This window comes from Ananas comosus, linkage group 13 (genome assembly GCF_001540865.1).
Source record: "Ananas comosus cultivar F153 linkage group 13, ASM154086v1, whole genome shotgun sequence".
Lineage (NCBI taxonomy): Eukaryota > Viridiplantae > Streptophyta > Magnoliopsida > Poales > Bromeliaceae > Ananas > Ananas comosus.
This window is the reverse complement of record NC_033633.1, coordinates 8537083-8561915: the sequence shown is the minus strand read 5'-3', so window position 1 is coordinate 8561915 and position 24833 is coordinate 8537083. Positions and strand designations below refer to the sequence as shown.

The 24833-nt window shown below is 38.6% G+C and overlaps 1 protein-coding gene across 1 annotated transcript in view; it reads right to left on the bottom strand.

Moving 5' to 3' along the window:
- Positions 1-19680, bottom strand: part of LOC109719335 (nuclear pore complex protein NUP107) — a 44847-nt gene extending 25167 nt beyond the window's left edge. The window contains exons 1-11 of the mRNA XM_020245935.1: positions 18980-19680; positions 13224-13293; positions 11024-11139; positions 10368-10399; positions 10130-10255; positions 9261-9419; positions 6851-6943; positions 6600-6767; positions 4035-4133; positions 2800-3023; positions 2669-2726 (exon numbers count right to left, since the gene is read on the bottom strand). Of these exons, the coding sequence (XP_020101524.1) occupies positions 2669-2726; positions 2800-3023; positions 4035-4133; positions 6600-6767; positions 6851-6943; positions 9261-9419; positions 10130-10255; positions 10368-10399; positions 11024-11139; positions 13224-13293; positions 18980-19433 (1599 nt within the window). The 5' untranslated portion in view covers positions 19434-19680. The remainder of the gene's footprint in view (positions 1-2668; positions 2727-2799; positions 3024-4034; positions 4134-6599; positions 6768-6850; positions 6944-9260; positions 9420-10129; positions 10256-10367; positions 10400-11023; positions 11140-13223; positions 13294-18979) is intronic.

The following is a 24833-nucleotide window of genomic DNA, read 5'->3' as shown; positions in this document are numbered from 1 at the left end:
TCCACAACAACAAAAGGTTACTTCAAATGTCTTGTCCACCAAGGATAGAGTGGGAGGATCTCAATGTTCCCAAATAAACCATCAATTTCTTGTAGGCTTTAAGCACCTTTTCCTCAAAAGAAGTTAGAAAATGGGGGCTTTCGTACATGCTGTTAGTATGAAGGTTGTAGTAAGTTACCATGCTGGCAAGGTAAACGCCACTCCTTGTTCAGCAGCACAAATGGTATGGTATGAAGATGATAGGACCTCATCTTTAATATCTTTAGTTAATTCATCTATAACTAGAGCAAACAAGTAGATTTTGAAACTAAATCATGATACGATACTACTGTTATAGGAAATTCATTCATCTCACCTCCCATTACCCTTACACTATTTTTGACCAAACTTGCCCTTAATCACATCTAAAGTGCATTCGAACATCTCTTTTTTTAAATTAAACCCAGCACAATAATTCTTTCAGTACTCTATCAGTATTTTATAAAATTGATGAACACCAATTTTAAGTTTCTTCTCATTTCCCTTCGATAATGCAAATCACCCAAATAATTAAATGGCTTCCAATAGTCAACCTGCAGTCCTGCCAGGCATGATATCGTGTTGTTTTTTCTAATAAACTGGTTTCTCATTTTGGAGTTTGTCCAATTATTCTCTCTGAAGGTTTCATAGCATGACTCGAAAGTTTGATTACATATTAACTCCAATCATCAAATTCAATCACCCAAATAAATAACTGATAACACAACAAAGCTGGAAACAATTTTGGAGCTTCTCTGCTTAAAAGTGTAACTGAACAGAAGAAGTTTTTATTCTACTTAGTTCGCATGAGATATCTACGATGCCAATACTATGTTGACACAATACATGCTGAACAAGGTTTAAAGAGCCGCCCCGTGCCGTACGGCACGGGGCGGCACGTACCGTACCACCAAGTAGGTGGCACGGTACATAGGGGGGTCTCCGACCCCCTACGTGCCGCGGCACGCAACGCCGTGCCGCACGAGACAGAGTGGCACGGCGCAGCGTGCCACGGCACAGTGCCGGCACGTGCCGGCACTATGCTATTTTTTTTTTTTAAATTTTTTTTTATTTTTTTTTTTTTTTTTATCAATATACGGACAAAAGATTTGTTCGAGCTTTTTGCTTCTATCATAGATATCTATTTTTCTTTTATAAATTATTTTATTAAAATTTGTATCACTACGAATTTTTTGGCAAATTAAGAGAACAAAATCGAACTTAATAAAAAAATATGAGCGACATCAAATATAAAATTTTATTTTTGTGCTAAAAGATTGAAAATACTGATAAAATTAAAAGCTAAATTAAAATAATTGATACTTAAATTTATTTAATTTATTTGTCATATAATTTATTGCTTAATTTTATTGATAGATCCACTATTTTTTGAAAATTGAAAAATTAATTAAAAAAATAATTTTTCAAATATTTTTTAGAATAATTTTTTCAAATAATTTTCAAAATTATTTTTTGTATTTTATAAAAGAAAGACTATAATATGGTTAAACAAAAAAAGAAAAAAAGATGTCTTTGCATTTTAATAATTCTTACCTATAAAAATTTATGTTCTACATCAGATATAATTATACTTTACATGCAGAAAAGTTTACAAATATGTTAATTGATGAGTATAGTAAGCTATATATAGCAAATATTCATTATTATTTGATTAAATTTTTTAAAATAATATCATAAGAGCTTATTGGAACCAAAAGAATTAAAATAAGTCCGTGCCAAAGCATGCCAGTAGGAAGTCGTGCGTATCCATCGGCACGCGAGCGTATCATGTATCGGCACGGAAGCGTACCAGTGTCGTACCGTGCCAGGCAAACAACGGCACGCCCCCGTGCCACGGCACTTTAAACCTTGATGCTGAACTATGCCAACTACAGAGATAACACCACAAAACATGGGCAAAATACAAAGCATACGAGCTTAGCACTCTTCAGCCTAGCATGCTAATCTCTTGAGCAATGAGCGATTTATGCTTTTAATTGCTTTAGTTAAAGAGTCCAAAGATAAATTGTAACCGACAACTAATCATGCTCAACTGTAACCTTAACTATAGGGCTTTTTTTTCCAAAAGAGCCTTTCTGAAATTTAAATTTGGAGATACAACCTTCGAAAAAATTTATTTGAGGATATAACTCTCTTCTCATCACCTCAGCACCATGTGGGTGGGAAGTGGAGAAATTTATTAAGATGGTGAATCGTTCACTGCTATTATATAAGTGGTGAACGACTCACCATCTTTATCATAGTTCCCAAGAGGAGAGTAGAAAAAAAAAAAAAAAAAAAAAAGGAACACTACGAGCGGAGACCGATTCACTGCCTTAGTCATAATTTTTTAGAATACTAAAATGGTAAAAACTCAGCATTTTAAGATCATAAAAGAAATAAAAACAATGATAAAGAGGTGAACCATTTAATGCTTTTCGAAAAGGAAATGGCGAACAATTCACCAGTTTCTTCCCATTCCCAAATTATTTCAGCCCAGTGCCTACGTGGCGCTGATGTGCCAAAAATAAGGTTGATCTCCAAATAAATTTTGCTAGGAGTCAGATCCCCAAACATAAAATTTTAAAGACTATTATTTAGAAAAAAAAAAAAAAAAAAAAAAAAAAAAAAAAAAAACTCTTGACTATACCTCAATTTGCCGATGTTGCTCTCTGCATGATCGTGATACTGCTTCATGAACATTTTCACTGCACCAGAAGACAAACGATCAAATGAAACAGAATAGGGCACACATATGCAGAAGATGAAGTGGATAAACACCTTGAATGTAATTTCTGAAGAAGAGAACGAATATCACGTGGTTGCTGATCAAGAACATGATATGGCCAATTTTCAGGGCCAATTGACGGTGAAATAGCTTGGTTAGAAGCCCCATTCATATCATCTGCATATTGTTTTTCCTCCAGTCTACTTTGCTGAAAGCGAGTTAAATCTAAATCGACCTGAACATCGAGCCAGGACTTTGCCATTGCCCAGCATGCTGACTGAATTGCACAAGGTATGAAAATGCTTAGTCAAGTAACAATACCAAACAATCTGCAAAATTTCTAATAGGCGTAACCAGATATTTCTAGACTCTTTGCATCGTCCAAATATAAAAGGTTTATCCATAAACTTAATTGTACGAAAACCGAAGAATACCAGAGATATTTCAATATCGAGAAGTCTTAAAGTTCTAATCTCTACTAAGCTTAGATAATTATTAGGTGCATAGCAAGAATATCTGTGTTCCTCTAAAGGGCCGCTGCTTAATTTTTGCGGGGAAGGGACTACACAGCTGATATACATATGCAGATGTACCAGTGGTTAATTCAGAAAATTTTTAAAATTTAAAAAAGATAAAATGTAAAAAGTAAGAATCTGACAAAAGTATTAGCCAAAATCTTATTCGATAACCTTTTATTCGATACCTTTTGGCAAATGAGTCAAACATAACTACCAATGAAGAAACGGACACCAATAAAAATAAAAATAGAAAATTCAAATATGCTAGCAAAAATAAGAAAATACTGTTAATTTTTAGGAAGTAAAACGGGCTAAGAAAATATATATCAGAAAAAAAAAAATAGTAGAAGTCAATCATTTACAGCAGCATAGGATTATCAACCTACTGGGATGATGTTTGGCTAGCTAAGTATATTGATTCCCAGCCTAATCGGCTTGTGTTCACTCAAAGTTTCGAACCCACTTATACACCATGTATGAAACAAAAGAGAATGTACGAGAGCATCAAGGTTCTTTGCAGCATCCCTAGGGCCTACAATAATGGACATTGGATAAACATATGCTGCCCTCTAGGCAAAAGCATGGATTAAATCAAAGGATAAAAGAACCCAGAAACAAAACCGAGAGAATACTACCGGCTACACAGGACTTCACAATGCACAGGGCATAAGACATGTCATTTCGCAGTATATGCTATGTACAAACAAGCAGAGAAGCATATATCAAGTGTAATCATATGGTATCACAGGGAATCAGGAAACATAGAGTACCTCCCAATCAGTACAAACCGGCATTAAGCGTTTCAAGTTACTGCACTGCAGGGCATATACAGCCATCTCGTACTTCCCACCATCTTGCTCAGCAATTTTCTTCAGGCACATGATTCAGAGATAGCATGTAAGTGTAACTAAAAAGTAAAAACACACTTTGAAATGGTTACAGTAGCGAAACTAGTATCATTAATATATACAATATATTAACCCACATGATTCTGTAGCAACTGAACTTTGAAAACTCTACAAAAAATCATTATATGAAACATAAGGTAATGGAGTAGAGGGCTAGATGTCATTTACAAGACAGAATACATATCAAGTTTTTTCATTTGGCAGATTAAAAACTCTAACACAAACAACATCACATAATTAAGGTACAAATGCCAGGGTTCTAAGTGTTTCTTTTTTACTTTTTATGGCACATTTCATCCATATATGCACCATACGATTATAATAATGCACTATCAATCAAAAAGTGTGAAGAGCCATGCAGAAAAGTCAGTTATACTGAAATGTTTTAGGACAGGAAATTAATAATGACAATTTGAAGAATAGGGTGCCAGCAGTTAGCATTACATGATGCTCATGTATAACACAATTTTATCTTGGTCATTGATCTTACTACTTGCAAAACTGTATAGCTTGATGCTTAGATGAACAAGACAAAAATCAGTAGTGTCGTGTTTTTTGTCAGATAAATAGAATTGCATTATCCAGAGTAAACATGAAAGATGCGTTAAAACAATCTAAGAAGAACCAAGCCAACATCCCACTGCAATTATAAATTCTCTTCAATACAAAAAAAATAATAATAAATATCATGGAAAAATTTTAAGTGGTTATGGAGAAAGAAAAAAAAAAAAGTTAAAAAATAAAATTAATTTAATTTTTTAAAAGAAAAGATCTAAGCATCATATACGCTATAGACCAACTAAGACTAACATCATAGTAGGATCCGGATCAAAAGTCCTAATGTTGACCAAGGTTATAGTCAAGGATTTAAGTGCCCATCGACACGGGCCGTATCCACCGTGCCATATCGTGCTAATAAGATATCGATACAATACAGCCCCCGTGCCGATGGCAAAAACTCAAAACCCTCTATTCTTGAAATTAGTAAGTAATTTTCTCAATAAAGTTCAAAAGATTTGACAAAAATACAAAATAAATAATTGACATATTTTATTGCTAAAGAAAATAAATATTTCATGCCATTAGGTGTCTGCACACATAAATTTTTTGTGACCGGCACTCATCGGCATGTCCCGGCCAAGGATTTAAGCGCCGTGGCACGAGGTTGTGCCGGAAAATTGCCGGCACGGTGCGTGCCGAGCCGTGCCGATGCGTGCCGGTCAAAAAAATTCTTGTGTGCCGACACATAATAGTATGAAATATTTATTTTCTTTAGCAACAAAATATTCTAACTATTTATTATGTCTTTTTATCGCATCTTTTGAACTTTATTGAGGAAATTACTTACTAATTTAAAGAATAGAGGGTTTTGAGCTGTGCCATCGGCACGGGATCTGTATCGTGCCGGTATCTTGTTGGCACGATACGGCACAGTGGATACGGTCCGTGCCGACGGGCACTTAAAACCTTGGTTCTGACACCCACCGTGTCGTACCGTGCCAGCAAGTCTCCGACACGACCCCATGCCACGGCACTTAAATCCTTAGTTATACTCATGATCAGAGACACAAGTCCACAACTAAAAGAGTTTACAAAAAAGATTAGCAGAAAAAAAAAAGAAGAGTACTGATAAAAGATTAGCAAAATTTGAGGGTTCAACGTAACTGAAAGTTCTAGAACCAAAACTTGCACGGATATTCTAAAATGTGTGAACAGTTGTTCTCTAATTCTTTTACTCATGTATGGGGATTTGGAGCTGGGACATACATAAAGCATCTCTTGGCTTTATTCTTCAAGCCAGTTTCCATTTCTTCATTGCATTTAGGTAAACCATAATCTTAGCTGGAAGCCTGGAAGTATTCATACAGTCATACTTTTTGATATAACATACAAGTTTCAGAATATCAAGGTTTTAAGCGCCCGTCGGCATGGACCGTATCTACCGTACCATTCCGTACCGTGCCAACAAAATACCAGCACGATACAAACCCCATGCCGATGGCACAGCTCAAAACTCTCTATTCTTTAAATTAATAAGTAATTTTCTCAATAAAGTTCAAAAGATGTGATAAAAGACATAATAAATAGTGAGAATATTTTGTTGCTAAAGAAAATAAATATTGCATGCTATTATGTGTCGGCACACAAGAATTTTTTTGACCGGCACGCATCGGCACGGCTTGGCACCCACCGTGCCGTACCGTGCCGGCAAGTTTCCAGCACGACCCCGTGCCACGACACTTAAATCCTTATTTCAGATGATTTGGTAATTTCATGTCCATAAAAACTTTCACTAAATAATATGAGAACATAGAAAATCCATTCAACAAGTGACACCGTGAAGGACATGCCAGAATTTGATAGCACAAGCATAACAACAGACTGTTGAAGGAACAAGAATGGTGATGACTTCTAATCGGGTCCTACCTCTGAAGCACAATATGATGCCCATTTCCAAAGACGCAATTGGTGTCCAATGCCACTTTCCAATTCAATTGCCTGTAATGTTCGTGTCTTTCCATTCTTATGCATAGCTTCAACAGAAGGAAAGAGGTCCAACCCCCCAAATGGACATAGAGTAGCAGCTCTCCAAGCCTGAAAGTACAGATAGCATTTGTAAGACAATTAGCAGAAATGACAAATAGTGAGACAAGTGAATAATACAACAAAAGGCATACCTGGCCGGCAGAGCGGCAAAGTTCACATGCCTCTTCTAATCTTCCAGCTCTTAGTAGAGTCCAAATATCTTCTAGAAGTAACTCATCTTGCTTCTATTGCATATCAAAATCTATATGTTACTTTTTCATGAACAGCAAATCGTTCGGAAAAAAAAATAAAGGAATTATGGAATGAAATAATAAAAACTTTGTCCAAGTTGCCAAGGTAACCAAATATAACTTAAAATATGATCACATTATAAAGATCAACCAGGATCTCAGATAATAAATAGCAAGATTGATTGAAAAGCTTCAACAACGTGAACAATTTACAAGAAGACCAGCTTAGTAATGAGAATGCCATTTTATTATAGCTGTGACTTAATAGACTTATGACAGCATCTATAGAAAGACTAACTGCCAACAACCATGTTCATCAACATAAGTTAAACACAACAATATGATTGTTGAAACTACTTGGTAAAAGAAGCGTAACTTACAGTATGCTATGCTAATGATGATACATTTTACCACCACTTACTAATATACAGGCAAATAGTATCGTCTCCAGGAAAACTATGTATTAACTATGTTGTACTCATAATTTTATGTCAACAAGACAACTGTAGACAGTTGACTCCAGTTGACTCTACCAGGGAAAAGATGTATATCTTTGCACCAATATTATCATGTCTCTTCCAAAAGCATCCACCTGTATTACAATGTGCTAGTGAGATGTATTGCTCAATTACCCAACATGCAATAGCACAAATTCTTAAATCAACCTTTTGGTATATAAATTTGAGAAATGTATTGCCGTCTAACTAAACATACAACATCTTCTATCTCCAACTCACAAAGACGCAACTCACCCGCTAGCAAAATCTAGTGACAATTTTACTTATTATAGACTCAACTAATCTTGGTTAAGTCACTTAAACACAATTAAAGAGCCACATTAAACAGTTTAACACCCATATTGGAAATTTGTGTTTAAAATCAAATTGACTCAAGTGATTCCAATCTACCAAGTCCTCAAAAATGGATGTCATCAGAGGCTTCTGCGATACTCAGCCAGTGTTTTAAATAGCGGCCGCTATGCCCGCCATAGCGGCCGCTATAGCGGTTTTTAGGTGTTACCGCTACGCTATAATATATAAAGCGGTATATAGCGCTTCGGGTTCATAGCGGCCGCTTTAGCGGCGTAGCGCCCGCTAAAGCGGCCGCTATAAAGCGGTAGAAAAGCGGGCGCTATGAGCCCAAACCTTTAAAAAATACAAACAGGTTAAAATGGTTTATCGAGTCGGATCCTTAAATGAAATAAACCCTGTTTCTATGGGTTTGGAAGATAAAAAGGTGATCCGTTTTTAAAAGAGAATCATATATCGTCATCTTTTTGGTTTGCTAAATATTTTAAAGTTAATCTTAAATTCTTAATAGATAATAACATTAAATATATAGGCTTGCAATACTAAAAAAAAGAATGATTAGTTGTCTTTTCTTCAAAATTATATGTATTTTATAAGAAACATAAACATATTAAATTTGCTTTTATGAAACCCGCTATGGGTTCATAGCGCCCGCTATCCGCTTTCCGCTATGAGACTCTCCAAACGCTATGTACCCGCTATCCGCTATTTACAACCTTGTACTCAGCTAGCTTGAATAAGGTTTCTTCTTTGTAAGTCTCAAAGAAATAATTCGAAACTGCAGTAACAAACTTATGTACTCAATAACCACAATTAGAAAAGGGACTGCAGAATAGTAACTCATTAGTAATATAATAATATTCAAGAAAATAGTTTTTCACACCCCAATGGTCCCTCATCAGATAATATGGGAGAGTGAGAAAGCCTGATATGTGGCTAGCACATTAATACTAGTCACTTGGGCTTAAGCATTTTGAGTTGGTTGTTTGGGTGCCCAACAAATTATTACTGCTAGTAGGTTAGATCATTATATTTAGTATCAGAGCCAGATTGACACCAAAAGTGTTAGCTGGGTCTCACACCGTATGGTGATCTTGGACTATGTGTGGTTGGGCCTGACAAGGATGTCAAGGCCTAAAACAGGAGTTGTTGACACTCTAATAGTCCAATAGCACCACATCAAATAATGTGGGAGAGTGTGAGAGCCTTCTATGTGGCTAGCACATTAGTACCAATAACTAACAGAAGAATATTATGCAAACGAGAAAAACAAGTACAAGGAAAGTTTGTTCCTATGGTTGAGCTCAATCTGGATTGTAGTTGTACTGTTCATTACACAAAGGCAGTTGCACATGTGAGACATCACTTATGACTTAAGTAGAGCTGGATTTCACTGTATTTGAACGTTAACTGTGTAAATAAAATATACAATGCTACCAAATCTCAGATATATCAAATACTTATAGTTCAATCATCAATGAGTACGAGCCCAATTATCTTACTTTGTCATCAGAAAGCAGTTGAGCTGCTTCACGTGTTGGAGCATCAAAATCTAAGTGGTGGACAATAGCTGGGTCGTCATTCTTTTTCTTTAAGAACCTCTGTGTACGATGCCAAACACCAGAACTTGGAAGGTAGGAACCAACATGGGTTCCTCTTACCTAAAAGAGAGCACTTCATCAAGACATGAAAACACTGACGAGGTATATTTCAAAAGTTAGTGCTCCAAAGTTTTGCAAGATGTGCAAATTAACAAATAAAGTGATTTTACAGGAGGCATTCGGGCGTATGGCTTTCTACTTCACGATGGAAGTAATAGAGATAAAGAACTGACCCACCTGAAAATTTGAAATGGGAGGCATATAAGTTGACCTAGCTATACATGTCTAGACAAGCTAATAACCATAGATAAGTGCATATGTTAGTTCATTTTACATACTTAAATAAGCAAATGTTCACATTTAGGTGCATTTCAATAATATACAAAACTGTAGAAAAGAGCCCACAACATTATACCCAGAAAAATAATTAACTACCATACTTTCTATAAAATGATTCAAAAGTAAGAGCAGGGCTTGTAAATAAGTCATTTCCAAGATTTGGTGCAACTTGGAGCTCCTGTCTAGATACGGATAGTGCAGCTTTAAGCAAGCAGCAAATAGGGGATAAAAGTATAAATCACCAATGCTACTAGTAAATATGTCATTTCCAAGATTTAGTGCAACTCAGAGCTCCTTTCTAGAAACAGATAGTGCAGCTTTAAGCAAACAGTAAACAGAGGGAAAATGTGTAAATCACCAATGGTAGTAATCGCAAAAAAACGCTATTCATGAAAATTAGCATTTCAAACACGAATTGAACATCCCATTACCTTCTTTTCCGAATCAAGATCTTCTGAGGCTAGTCCTTCAAGCCAGAGTACAATACGTAGACATAGTTGTGCTGTATGATCTGACGTAACAAATTGGCAAGCTTCCTGGTGCGAGGTTGTTGGAGACTGTAGATAAAGAAATCGTAAAATTAACAATAAGAATAATAAGTTGAAAAAACAAAAGGTAACTGAGCAATGAAATAGTGCATAAAGCTAGCTAGCTTCCGTATGATTTAACCAGCCATAGGTCTTCAGGAAGTTCCTCATTTCCTGCAGTATAGAAGAAGAAGCAAGTTTAGAGCCAGAAATGTGAAATGCTGAAAATTATATAAAATGTTAGCAGAATGCAGAACTGGATAAGTTCTGTAAGGCTAAAATGTGCCAGCAGAATGTATAATCAAACATCTAAAGAAAAATTACACCATCCAAGCTCTGGAAGCAGATATTAATACTCAAAAAAGTAATTTACTAGACAGATTAATCTTTAAGACATCAGAATCAAGCCAGGAAGAAAATAGAAAGTGATTAAACAGTCAAAATTTAATAGCACGTTTGAATCTTACGGCTGTCAAAACATATGCAAGTCTAAAGGGAAGAAATTTCCATTAGATAAAAATTTCAAACGTAGATCGTCAACAAGTATCCCCTCATAACTAGTCACACCGCAAAAGTGATCGAAAGTAGAAAGGAAAAGAGACATTATGAAGGCTTTTAAAAGATACAAAAAGAACGCTATTTCACTCCCAACCTCAAGAGAAGCCTTTCACAATTATAAATTATTTGATACAAAAGGAGGGGATTATAAAAAAACAAATTAGCAGAAGCTGTAATTCAGATATCCACCATATAGCAAAAGCTTAAATAAAAAGATTTATGTAGGTTCGAAGTAATTTCCTTTCCCAAAGAGGTACCAAAGAAGTGACCAGGAAGCGGCCTCATCAAGCAAGAGGCGAGCTTTTTGCTTTATGAACTTGTCCTCAACCACCCGATGCCGCACTGTACTACCATACCTACCCAATAAAAAAAAAATCATAATAAAAAATGTACGCATGAGAAATAGTGCTTCAAGTAAAGAAACAAACAAAAGCATATCAAAACCTCCAGAAACAATATTTACTACTTTACTAGTACATCTATAATCACACTGATTTACCAAGATTAAAAACACAATATTCCTTTATTTTTCCTAGTTCATGCAAAATATATGACAATATATCCACAATAAGAGCGATTAATTGCTAATATGTAGTCGAATGAACAAATTAATTCACTAGGTAATAAAAAAGTAGAGGTCCTCAAGTACTGCATATCATTTTGCTCCTTTAGATATTTATAAAGCTTGTTAAAATTTGTCACAAGTAGTGTCAATAGTAAGAACTTTTCACCTTGTCAAGTGGCTGAAAGAAAAAGAAATTTACTAAAATAAGAACTATAATAACAATAATGATGATGATAACCTGATAAGAAGGATAATAATAATGATAAGAATAAAGAATAAGAATAATAATACCTATACAAGTCAAGCGCTAAAGATGGAAAGGAAGACAAATATGCTATAAAACTGGATATGAATATGTGAAACATTGGAAACTATTAAATGCATGAAATAGGAGATCAAAGGAAGTTAGAAAAGTAACTGTGATAAAAGAAAGGGACGAGAATAGGGCATTATTGGTGGCCAGCGGTAAATGTGGTAAATAGCTTATTGATTGGTTATAAAGGTTGGTAGATGTTGGTGGACGTTGATCAGCAATGATGGCCAACGGAAATTACCAATAATGCTATCTGACAGCAATAATCAAGAATCCTAGTAATGAAAATTGATTTTTAATTATGGTTGAGCTGCCACAATATGTAAAATTGCTAACATTTCTGATCAATCAAAATGAGATTGTGGTGGCTAACGTGGTGGCAGCTGCCCACAGAAGTTTGTCATGGTGACAAATGGTTGCACATAACCAGTAGTCACAACAAGCAAAGGCAATTGGCTGTTGCTCATAGTACAAAGCAAGGTGAACTGGTGAAGGTGAAAGAAAGTAATAATTACGACTAGTGATGTTTAGTAGAAATGGGCCAAATGGCCGGTAGCGACAGTTGGTAGATATTGTTGTATGATAACGATGAGACCAACCATTATATTCAATGTGGTAATCAAAGGTAGTGGCAAGCAACTACCCCTAATCAATGGCAGTATTACACAATCTTGGTATTATGCCCTTCTGCCAATTACTTAATAGAGCTTCGCCACAAAAATGACTCAAGGACATATTCCATGGTGCCCAACAACTATCCTCTTAAGAGGATGAAGGCCTTCATCCTATCAACTCATTTTTTAAGACAGAAAATCAAAATCGATGATCAGCACAATTAAACATGATCTAAAGGATGTAAAGTGTCTAGGAACCAAATTTCACCATTTTTTAAAATCATTACCAGGTCCATGAAGCGGCCATAAAATTAACGGCCAAAAACAAACAACCCTGTGAAAATAGAGGTTAGGATTTCTCAATTCAAGATCACAGTTGTCTAACATTAGTTAGATAATTACACATTTACAAACTCAAAGGAATATTAATTTGTAAAAAAAGAGACAAACTCCTAAGAAATGATTCCTATGAATTATAAAGAAATTCAGATCTATATCTTACCGTCCACAAAAGAGATGCACCACAAAGTTAAACCTACCATCTAAATTGTTCCTCCATAATTAAAACCCAATAGCACAAACAACGACAGTACATTAGAATACATTACTATAGTCAGCAGCATTGAGAAAACATTAGTATATCACCAACATTGAGAATACATGACTATAATCAGGAACATAAACTAGCATACCAAGCTCCCGTAAGGGACGAACTATCAACTCTTACTAATCTGCAGTTGTATTTGAGCACTGCCTCAAAAGAATAGAAAGGTAACACGCTACCAGCTACAACTTAATACTTGAACAAAAAATACATGTGAAACCAATTTAACAACAAACGAGTGAACCACTAAGTAATTCTAACTCTGTCACTTAACATACATAAAGACTTAACATACATAAAGCAGCACACTCAGTGATTGATGATAGTTTGGTGATGAATAGTACCTGATTGACTCAGAGATGTTACGACATGTCTTCTCGAAATGCAAAATCAGATCAGGAAAAGGCATCAATCCTGCAAATATGTGAAATAACATCTTTGAGGCCATATAACACCTGACAAACTAATATGATGCCAAAAACAAAAGGTTATTTTCTAGATTGGCAATAGTAATTAGCATCAAAACAAATCAATAACAAAAGATAATTCCCTAGAAATACATGATAAAGAGACTATCAGCATCTAACTTGCAAAAGAGTGCTAAAATAAATAGTAAAAATCTTTTATTTCCTTTTCGAAGGTTCTCATGAGAAAACAAACTATTCTATGGCTTGAAATATGTAAAAACGATTAATTTTCTTACATGACAATACAAACAAATTTTATGTGATTACCAATCACCTTTGATTACAAACTGCTGCTCAAATTAAAAGTATCTTTTGGTCAGCAGGAGGGAAAGATAAGATAATATACTATCTAGAAGGTAAAATTCTTTATTTTTTGGCACTAGAAAAATTCTTTATTTTCCGGCACGAGTAAAATTCTTTATTTTACTATTGTTTTAGCTAGGAAAAGGTTGAGACTCTGAAGGAAAGAGTTCGGGGGGCCTAAGTGCAATTGCCGCACTAAATATATAAATCTCTCTACTAAACTATAGCTCCCTCACACTCTCTCACCCTCTCCACTCCACTCCCAGCTACCACCCCCACACCTTGCTACCGAGCTCCTAGTCACCCTCCGGTAACTATGACTGGTTGTTATGATTTGATTATGGTGGTTGGTGATATTCGTATTCGTTACATAGTGATATTATATATCCGTTGTATGACTTTTCATATCTCGTACATGGTGACTTGATTATATAGACCTTATTGATCGGTGACATTTGTATTCGTTACATTGTGATATTGTATATCCATTGCATGATTACCTTTCGAATCTCGTATATGGTGACTTAATTATATAGACCTTATAAGTCAGTGACATGGTGACATTTCCTTCGAAAATAGTAGACCAGATTTGGTCGGACATTTGTGGATTATTGTTTCGGCTATTTGTCGTTGTTGGCCATTGAACATATTGCATCGATTGCCACAGTTCGTGAGTATCTTCACGCACACCAATGGTCTGATCCACCGTAAAAGGGTGTTCTTTTCCAGAAACGTAGCCGTACTTCCGACCCGTGAGCCCTATGCGAACTATTGTCAGGGTTATATGCCAAGGGGGCGGGCATGACGGGGCTTTGCTTGAGGTCTTTAGACCAATATGGCAGTGATTCGGTGTATTCAGACTATCTGTTCTGGTTGACACATAGTTGTTTTCTATTTCTCATTACAGTAATGGTTGTCTATACTATTGTTTACAATTGTTTCCATTCAGTTATTACTGCTACTGTACCAGTATATCTGTCGATTATCGTTGTTCATTGGTTTTCTACCTTACCTTACAGCAGCAATTATCAAGGTTCAAAGTGCCGCCCCGTGCCGTACCGCCCCGTGCCGTACGTCACGGGGCGTGCCGTACCGTGCCCCCAAGAAGGGGGCACGGTACAGGGGGGGTCTCGGACCCCCCCTGGGTGCTGCGGCACATGGCCCGTGCCGCTCGAGACAAAGCGGCACGCGGCCATGTGCCGCGGCACTGTGCCGCGTGTCGCTGCTTCCTCTTTTTTTTTTTTTGGCCTTTTCTTTTTTGTTTTGTTCTCTGGGGTATCGAGCCCCCATCCCGGGCCACCTATATTGTCTTTTTTTTCACTTTGTTGTCTTTTTTTCAACTTTTTTTTTGCTTTTTGGCAGATATCTTTTTTTTAACTTCTATATTGATAGCAAATTTTTAATTGACATACCTGATCCATATCACGGGGGGCTTCGCCCCCCGCACCCCACTCGGCAGCCTGAGCCCGTAGCCCACCACTGACATCCATTTTTTCTTCGCAAAATATTTTGCCAAAAATTGTCGCACCGTGAAACTTTCGGTGAATCAAGGGAACAAAAATCGATCTCCTAAACAAATTTTGATCAGATATTTTTAAAAAGAATAAAAGAACAAAATATGGATGTAATATCTAGAATATATTACTTTCTCACAATACCAGCAATACTTATATCAATATTGTCAAATAAATCTTATATCTGCAAATGACAATACGCCATATGATCAAGCGTGACGATATATGTCGAATTAAGCAGTCATTTCTATATAAAGATGTAAATTTAAATAACTATTGTACTTGTGAATTTTATTATTGTATTTTAATTTCTATTCTACATCAGGTATAGTTGTATTTTATTTATAAAAAGCTTACATGCATATTAATTGAAGTGTAGTAATGTATATATAATAAATATTCATAATTATTTATTTAAATCTTTCAAAATAACATTATAAGAGTTTATTAGAACCAAAAAAACTGAAATAAGTCCGTGCCAAAGCGTGTCAGTAGACGGTCACGCGTATCTATCGGCACACAAGCATGCCACGTGTCGGCACACAAGCGTGCCTGTGCCGTACCGTGCCAGGGACATAACGGCAAGCCCCCGTGCCACGGCACTTTAAACCTTGGTTGTGCGTATCCATCGGCACGCAAGCGTATCACGTGTCGGCACGGAAGCGTGCCGGTGCCGTACCGTGCCAGGCAGACAATGGCACACCCCCGTGCCACAGCACTTTAAAGTTTAGATCTTGTATTAGAGTATAGTTAAGTGTAGATGACCCTAATAATTTTGTATTTATTTAACTAGGATTAGAGAATTTTAACAACAACTCTTATTTATCGTCACTCCAACAAGACTCCCTTGGCTCTATTTACTTGCCAAAATGGATAAATACTCTGCATCCCCATTTATGTTGGATTTTTGTCACGCCCCGTGGCTGTTTAGAAATCAGAGCTTGCGGAAAAACGTGCCTCGTTTTTTTAAATAGCCTGGCCCATGTGACGCACAGACCCGCCACAAATACAAAGTTTTTCCTGCTCAAGTAGACGGAGTCTTTCTTGTATTTGCACGGCGTACCATCTTTAAACAACAAGATACACGATCACACCTCACGATCTACAACCCACATTCACAATACTCCACAAATAACTGATTCGATGCATGTCCATACAGCTAGCCATCCTTAGGAATGATGTATGCCTCTAAGCACTCTTTAGGCGCTGGATGATGCGATACACAATACGACAATCATCCTATTTAAAAGTGCTACCCATCCGAAAGCTTTGTTTTTTTAAACTATAGATAAGCATCAATCGAAAACCATTCAAACTCTTTTCGAAAACTGTTTTCCACACTAAAACTCAATTTTTTTTAAAGCCGATTACCACGAGGGGTAGAAAACTAAATAACTCAAATCCATAGAACCAAAATACCATAAGTCCAGAAAACTCCAAGTACATGCACAATCGAAAACCCAAATTCATACAAGTCCAAGATTACTATTCATGCAATAATATTCAGATCATCTAACTGAACCATTCAGTTGTTTAGTCTACTAAAAGAAGTAAAAGGAAATGAACCGGCTTAAGAACCCTAATGCGATCTAGCTATGCCGTCCTTATGTATCGTCCCGACCCTCACCGTTCACGTCACTTGAAAATGGTGGGGGGTGAGAACATGTAAATATGTCTCCTCCTCCCAGTGGGTACCGCAAGTCGACGGAGGTAAGCTTTACTCACCGGCAAACGGGAGATAAACAAATTGACGATAATGAACGAGTAAGCAAGTACAGTAGCAAAGGTAATTGAGATGGAACAAAGACAAGCAATAGATGCGTGAATAACTGGGTCTAATACCCAAATTTTACTAACCAATCAATCGAACACCTTCTTGCTTCAAAGGGAAGAGGATCGTCCTCTTCTAACTTTGACCAAGCTGGAAGCCAGAGAAAATACCTCTTGTTATTTATTAAAATAGAACAATTAATTGCAAAAAAAGGATTGCCCTTTATTTATAAACCTCTAAAACCCTAATCTCACTAGGAAACCCTAACCCGATAAAGATAAAAAGCCTAACTTAATTAGAACTAAAAATCTAATCATGTCAACTCACGATCCCCACCCTATAGCCATCCCTAGTGGACAACCAAAATTGAGTTTTCTAAAGTTGATTCACATATCCATACCATGGGCTAATTTCATTTGTACCTCTCGAAAGTTTGAAAATATCGCAGACAATATTAGTTGAATATATAATTCACGCCTCTACCATTTTTAAGATTCAATCATAAAAGCCTGTCTCCCAATCTCGTTAACAAACATTACTTCAAGCCTAATTTAGATATTGGTTTAGTCTGAGTTAGCTTAGAAATTCGCATTCTTAGCAATTTTTTCCCTCCTCTTCTTCATCATCAATCATTAAAGAATGAGAGGACTTTATTCCTCATCCTCATTTGTTTCTCCTACTCTTCTTATTCTACTAACAAATACACTAAGAGTGACAAAGAAAGAAAAAGATTTGTGACCAACGGTATAGGAAGATGAGGGATCTAATCCCTTTTCCTCATCTTCTTCCTTCTCCAAACAGCAAAGGAATGGGAATAGCAATGAAGAGACTGAACGAGAGAGAGAGAGAGAGAGAGAGAAGCAAATGGAGTGCAACCATAATTGGAAGAGCGACAGATGGAGAAGAAAAGGGAATGAGTATTTCAAAATAATATTGGATTGACTATTACCACAAAGGATATTCATGATAAATTATGGGTCACCACACAGATATCTAGCAAAATTTTCCTTCCGCATATTAAAGTTCTTTTTTTATTAAAATATTATTTACCCTATGTCATGCCTAACAGTTAGATTAAGAACAAGGGGACTCAACATTCATCCTCATGAAAAATTAAGGCATCTTCAATTACACTAAGGGCCAAGCTTAGCGAATTACATGTGGAGCAAAAATATCTAACAGTGGACCAAACATGTCAGAGGAACAAATGCTTGAGTATTTAAAATTGTTTTCCTCCCAAATGGTTTATCAAGGGGTTAGAACAACCTGCAAATCAATCATACTCGAATGGTACCAATTGGTTTCCCTATAAATTTTGCTTCATAATGCAACTGAGAAAAAGAAAACATGATCGGATATGAAAACATATGATTTTCACTCGCTAAAAGGAAAAACAAAAAGTTTTTGGTACAAGATGGTTCTCCTTAGGTGTTGACAAGTCAAATGTCTAGTCACAATAGAATTAGATTTCCTGATTAATCTAAACATGAAGAATAAATAACGAATAAACTTTTAGCAATGAGAGAGGAAAATAAGCCAATCTAGATTTTGAAACCCGTGACTGGTCCAGATTAATGTTACCTAGGACGAGATACAAAGTGATAAATGGTATGAGTACATGACGCAATATGCTAATTTCTTGGGAACACAGTACAGAGCGATAGGATTAGTCAGATAGTCCATCCAAGGTCACAGTTCGCTTCAAAATGTTAATTTAAGAAGGCACAAACATAAACCAGACTCAAAATGTCTGAATAAAACCTAAATGATCCTTATCACTAGACATCGGGATGCATTACCCCTTTACCCAGCCAAATCTTTGTTTCCAAATTATTGGATGACGCTTCAGCTTATTGTTTGACTACGAGCTTGTTTTGTGACCAGTTTAGGCATCAGCAGCCACCATATTTCAGCAGAATAATAATAAATTACCTTCATATAGAAGTCATCGTCGTGCTAAAGAAAAACAGGGTTTATCATTCCCTAACAAAAGATTACAAATTGTAACTTGAGAGAGCAATAAGTTTGTAAAATATGCTACCAACCTTGAAGTGCAGAATCGAGAAGAGAGGCAAATAATGTAAAGATTGTCTCTCCACCATCTGGCAGGAAATCATCTTCCTGCTTGATCAGCTTTAATGATTGGCTCGCCGATTGTCGAATTGAACTGAAATTAGCATGTAAGTCCGAGACAGCATGACCATCAACAGATACTCGTCTCTTAGCTGCATTCGGAACTCTTGATCCATCGAACCCATCAGGTTCAAAGCTCTCAACCTCTTGCTTGATTTCTTCGAGAAGCAAAGCAGCATTAGGTCGTTTCTGAATGTTATTACCATCATACAGAAGCCTCGCTTCAGAGAATTTCGACACCGAGCTAGCCAAGAGTGGTGAAATGTTAGAGGGAGACTGCCTTTTCCCGTAGCGGCGGTACTGCTCCCTGCTGCCGAGATCATCGGGGCTGAAGTAGCTGGGAGAGGCGTCCATCTCCTCCGCCATTCCTCTCTCCGCTCCCACAGCGGCGGCGATTCAAACCCTAGACTTGGAATCGTATGACGGTTTGGAGTAGGATTTAGATTTTTAGGCAGGCGCGCTATATGTTGTCCGGGGCGTCGCCGCTAAAACCCTAAACCCTCCGTCGGCGGGGTCGACTCGGGAGGCAGGCAGAGATGAGCGCGAAGAAGAGAGGGAAATTGGTTGTGAATAGCACCTGCGGATGTGAATCCGGCCGCACCCGAGCTCGACTCAACAACCCAAGTGGCTAGAGCGCGTCTTTTAAACTTGGATACCCTCTCATCTCGAGAATTTTGCAATAAATTAGGTATCATTTGATTCGAAAATAATAAATAGATATAATATAATTCTTAGAATAAGTTGAAGTAGGATCAATTGAATAAAAATAAAAATTAGGTTGCTTTGAAGAATAAAAAAACAGTGTTGGTAGCCGAATTTTCCGACCCTTGACCCAGTCAAAGATCATCCTGGGGAAACGCATCGGGGTGAGGAACGGCTGCGGATAGTGACCCTCGAAGTATGCGCCCTTCTACAGATCAAGCGATTCGGCTGACGAGGGATCGAGCAAGCTGGGTTTGAAAACCACTACTATCTGTTCGGTTCGACTGGAATGAGCCGAATGTACAGAGCAGGCCGGAAACATAGCCGAAAGAAGAACCGAATGGCTAAAGCAACACGAGCTCTGGCCGGCTTGAAGAGCCGAAATGACTTTCTATTGATTGACTGATAGGAAGTATAAGGACGGATATATAGTTTACAACGAAGTGATGTCCGTGGGGCAGACAAACTCCAGGATTCTACTTTAGCAAACTACTCCTAGAGAAAAGTAGTAAAATTACAGGTAGACTACTCCTAAAGAATGCAGAAAAGTGTAGGAAAATAAGGGTGGTCTTTTGTTCACAGAAAAAAAGACCCTTTTTTAGGACGTTATTACCCTATTTATAGATCGCCATTGTTCAGTTATTGCTCTTACACGATCGGTCATTATCTCCTAATATTCCGGACCACCTCTAGCCGATCGGAACTGCATGCAACTGCTTGCGGTTACTGTAACTTCCTTCAATTGGCGCGACGGTTTTCTTTAAAACTTTTCTGGTGCTCCTAGTGCACGGCCGGATTGATGCCTTTGAAGGGAACACCGGTGTACCACCTGTCCGCGCCTAATTGGCTCAACAATTGCCCCCTCGGCAACTTTCGAAGTAACACTTCGGTAGCTGGCGTAATCCGAGGCGCGATTACTTTCCAAACTCTTGGTATGGTTTCGTTTTAACCGTCCACTTTTTCTGCTGCCGAAATCCCGCCATCGCTTCAATAATCAAGCGCAATCCGAGGCATGGTTCTCGGTCCAATTAAATTCAAATTCTCTGTATGAGTACCTGACGTAATCCGAAGCGTGATCCTCTGTACGGTTCAATCTTAGCTGTCCATTTTCTTTTTTACAACCCCGATCTCACTCCCTATTTTTGTCTTATATGCGGCATTAATTAGGTCATCTTAATTACCGCCGTCTATTCATCATTATAGCCGACCTCGGAACTCGCTTTGATGCGACGGTTTGATACGACGGCTCTCTTCATCCTTCCTTATGAAGCTTCTCATTCCTTTTATCTTTTCTTTTTCTTCCTCATCTATTCCGACGAAATTCATCCTTCGCTTCTCTTCGTCTTCTCTAATTTCTTTTAATCTTCATTCTTTCATTCACAGCTTCTGCTTCATTCCATATTTTTCTTTTCGCTTCGAGTAATGGCGCCGCTCCCGCCTTTACCTACTCGTCCTTCACTGGATTATACTTTACTTAAACCATATCTCTCTTTAGACCCCACTAGATTAACCTTGGGTCCCTCCTTTACTGAAGATCCAACTCCTGATGATTTCCCTTACTCCAATGATGGTCTTCCATTAATGGCTAAATCCATTTATCTCCACTCCTGGTATTCCTTGGCTTCGACAGGAAAAAGTCTTAGAACTTGGCCGAGTGTTTCAGATGCTTACTTGGATTGGTTGGACCGAGTGGAAGCTGTTTATGGTAATTCTTGGAAGGAGATCGGGATTTACGAAGCTATTCGGCTATCTAGGAAGCCCCCTGTAGCCGATAACCTTCTGTTAGCTTCTACTCTCTATTTTTGGTCCCCTGTTTCCAACATTTTTCTTTTCAGAGGGGGACCTCTTACTCCAACTCTTTTTGACGTAGCCGCTATCGTTGGACTGCGTCCTCATGGAGTCACCATCTCTATGGCTTACAATCCTGATGGTGTGTCTGACTTTGGGCTCATCTTGACCTCAATGACTTGGCTTACTCCAAGTTTCTCCGTAAGTTTGTAGGCGAATCCCCTGCCCCTGTCACTAGGAAAGAACATACAGCGTTCCTCCTATATTGGTTATGCCACAATCTCTTCTGCACTCGTTCGTAGAAAATCAATCGGGACTTCGTCCCAATCGCCGTTGGTTTATCAAACGGCGATAGATTAGCTTTAGGGCCTTATTTTCTTGCCTTCGTCTATAGGGAAATCTTTGATTCCATTAAACCACTACCCTCTGGAGATGGTGTAACAATCAGCTCGGGCTGTGGTGTTTTTTGGTTTTTTTAAATATTTCTGCAAATTTATTTTCATAAATTGTGCCAAGAACCTCTAGATCTAGACTCGGCTGCTTATTTTGACTCTTATGGGCTTGTTCTCAGCTGTCCTCAACCGTTAACATCAAGCCACCCTCTTGATTTTATCACCTATTTCAAAGCTTTTTATGAATAAAGTCCTCATTTTCTCATTTCTTGGTCTCCTCTTGCTAATCGTGTCACCCGCCAATCTTGGTTTTTAGCTAGGTATGAAGCCATTCAAGGTGAAGCTGCTTCTTCCCATGCCGGCGAATATTCAGATGTCCGGTACTCTTTTTAGGCTACAAGGGATTTGCACGTTGGTTTGAAATCGCACTTGAAACTACTGCTCAGTACTGAGGTTTACTCCTCCCAGTTCGCAGCACGTCAATTCGGATTTACACAAGCAATCCCTGCTCCAGCCAAGTTCTTTACAGCCAACACTGCTGTTCATCGTCCTCCCACCAAAAGTATAGACAATGCTGATCGAATCTCCGCCATGGGGAATCATTTTCGGTGATTTTTCAAATTATTAAGTTCAGGCCAAATTGTACAGGAGTTGTAGGTTTCCGCTATACCGTTAATTGGGATCGTTTTGTCAATATTACCTTCAATTTATCTACCTCACAGGCACACCGCAAAACTATTCACTAAATTGGTACGTCTCTTACTCATAGAAAATTCCCTGTTCGACATAACTCCTGCTTATTTATTTATCTCTCTTCCATTTACAGTGCCCTATCCGAGCAAAAGTCCCTCGGATGACACCGCCACTGTATCAAAAGAAGAATCGGAAGAGACTTCCGATCGTGTCTCTGACATCCCTCCTTCTTCGGTAATCGACTCTTTTTTCTTCTTTTTTTTAAAACTTTTCTCCTATTAGCATATGTAATGCTTACTCTTCCTTTTTTCAGTCAATTCCGGTTTCTCCATCGGTCCTAGCTTCAGAGAAAAAGTCGATGGAAACTACACAATCTACTCCTCCGCCGCCTTCAAAGCGGCGCAAGTCGGTCGTCAAGAGACTGTATTCATATTCCCAACAAACCGAAGGCGTTTCCTCGGCTGAAATTTTAAAGAAAAGAACCGAAGAAATACCTTCGGTTACAACTTCAGAAAGAAGAGCCGAAGGAACACCTTCGGCTGATGTTCTAAAAGAAAGAACTGAAGTATCATCTTCGGCTGCCGAGCAAAGCTCTGTTTTGAACGAACCGATTGAGGTTGAGGTAAACCAATTTTGGTTATCTATACTCAATCTTTGGGCTTTTTTTGCAAATAGCCCCCTGACAAATTTTATTTGCAAAAATAGCCCCGTCCAAAAATTATTTGCAAAAATGGCCCTGGCCCTGCCATGCGAGCGCCACGTCAGCGCCACGCGGGCAGGGCTGTGCCGGGTGGTTAAGTTGAACACGGTGTTTGGTTCACCGTGTTTAGACACGGTGAACTAATCACCGTGTTCAATAGAAATAGTCAGGGTGTTATTTCTACTAGACACGGTGAACTGTTCACCATGTCTAAACGAGGTGAACTGTTCGCCGTGTCCAATATAAGTACCAGCGACTTAGCCTCTTGCGAGGTTGTCTCTATTTGACACGGTGAATGGTTCACCGTGTTCAGTATTCCAGACACAGTGAACCATTCACCGTGTTCTCTTTGAATACACTCCTCCCCCCCCACCCTCCCGAACTCTGTCTGTCTCGATCTATCTCTCTCTCTCTCTCGATCTCTCTCTCTCGCTCTCTTCCTCTTGCTCTCTCTCTCTGTCCAACGCCGCCGCCGCCGCCCTTTGTTGCCCGAGGTAGCTCCCTTCCTCGTTCTCTCTCTAGCCCTAGAAGCATCTCTCTCTCTCTCTCCCTCACTCTCCTCTCGTCATCTCTCGTCTCGCTCCTGTGTGGCCCACGCCGCCGCCGCTGGCCGGGTCTCACCCGCCTAGACTATGAGGTCTTCTCAGCAGTGAGGAGCCCCCCTCCCTCCCACTCTCAATACTGTATATATATGCGGGGGGCTTTCGTCACATGAGAATCACCCCTCCCTCACCCGCTGCCACATGGTTCCTCCAGTGAGAACCCCCGCCCCCGCCACCACCCTAAACATGGGTTCTCACTGTCTCACGTGTAAACCGCCCCCCCACCCAAGCACTCTCACTGGCTTAATCACAGTGAAAGTGCTCATTGTGACGACCCACCCCCGCGGCCCTCCACCCAGCCGCCGCCCAGCATCTCAACAGTGGCTTCTCACGTGAGACCCACCCCCCCAAACACACAGTGGCTTCTCACTGTGAGACCCCACCTCCCCCACCACAGTGGCTTCTCACTGTGAGACCCACCTCCCCAGCACTCAGTGAGAAGCAACTGTGAGGCTTCTCACAGTGAGAAGCCCCCCACCTCCCCCCTGTGAGAAGACTCCATAGCTTCTCACAGTGAGAAGCCTTCCCACTGCCCCTCCCCCTACAATGGCTTCTCACTGTGTGAGGCTTCTCACTGTGAGAAGCCTGTCCACTAGCAACCCTCCCCCCCTTTCACTGATTGTTCTCGGTCTCTTTGTCACAGATCATTCCTGCGTTCTTAATTGGCAAAGTAGTCGCGCCGACTGTGCCTGTACAATGGTAATACCATCTTTTTACCCTCTCTTGTTGTATGTTAGAAATGTGATATGTTTGAGTTTAATAATTTTTTACATGTTAATATATTACTTTAGAACTCTATATCTGGCGACATTGTTCCTTTCTATATCCATTGGGACGGAAATTTTGTCGAGAACAATAATGTACCACGATATATTGGTGGCCGTAAAGA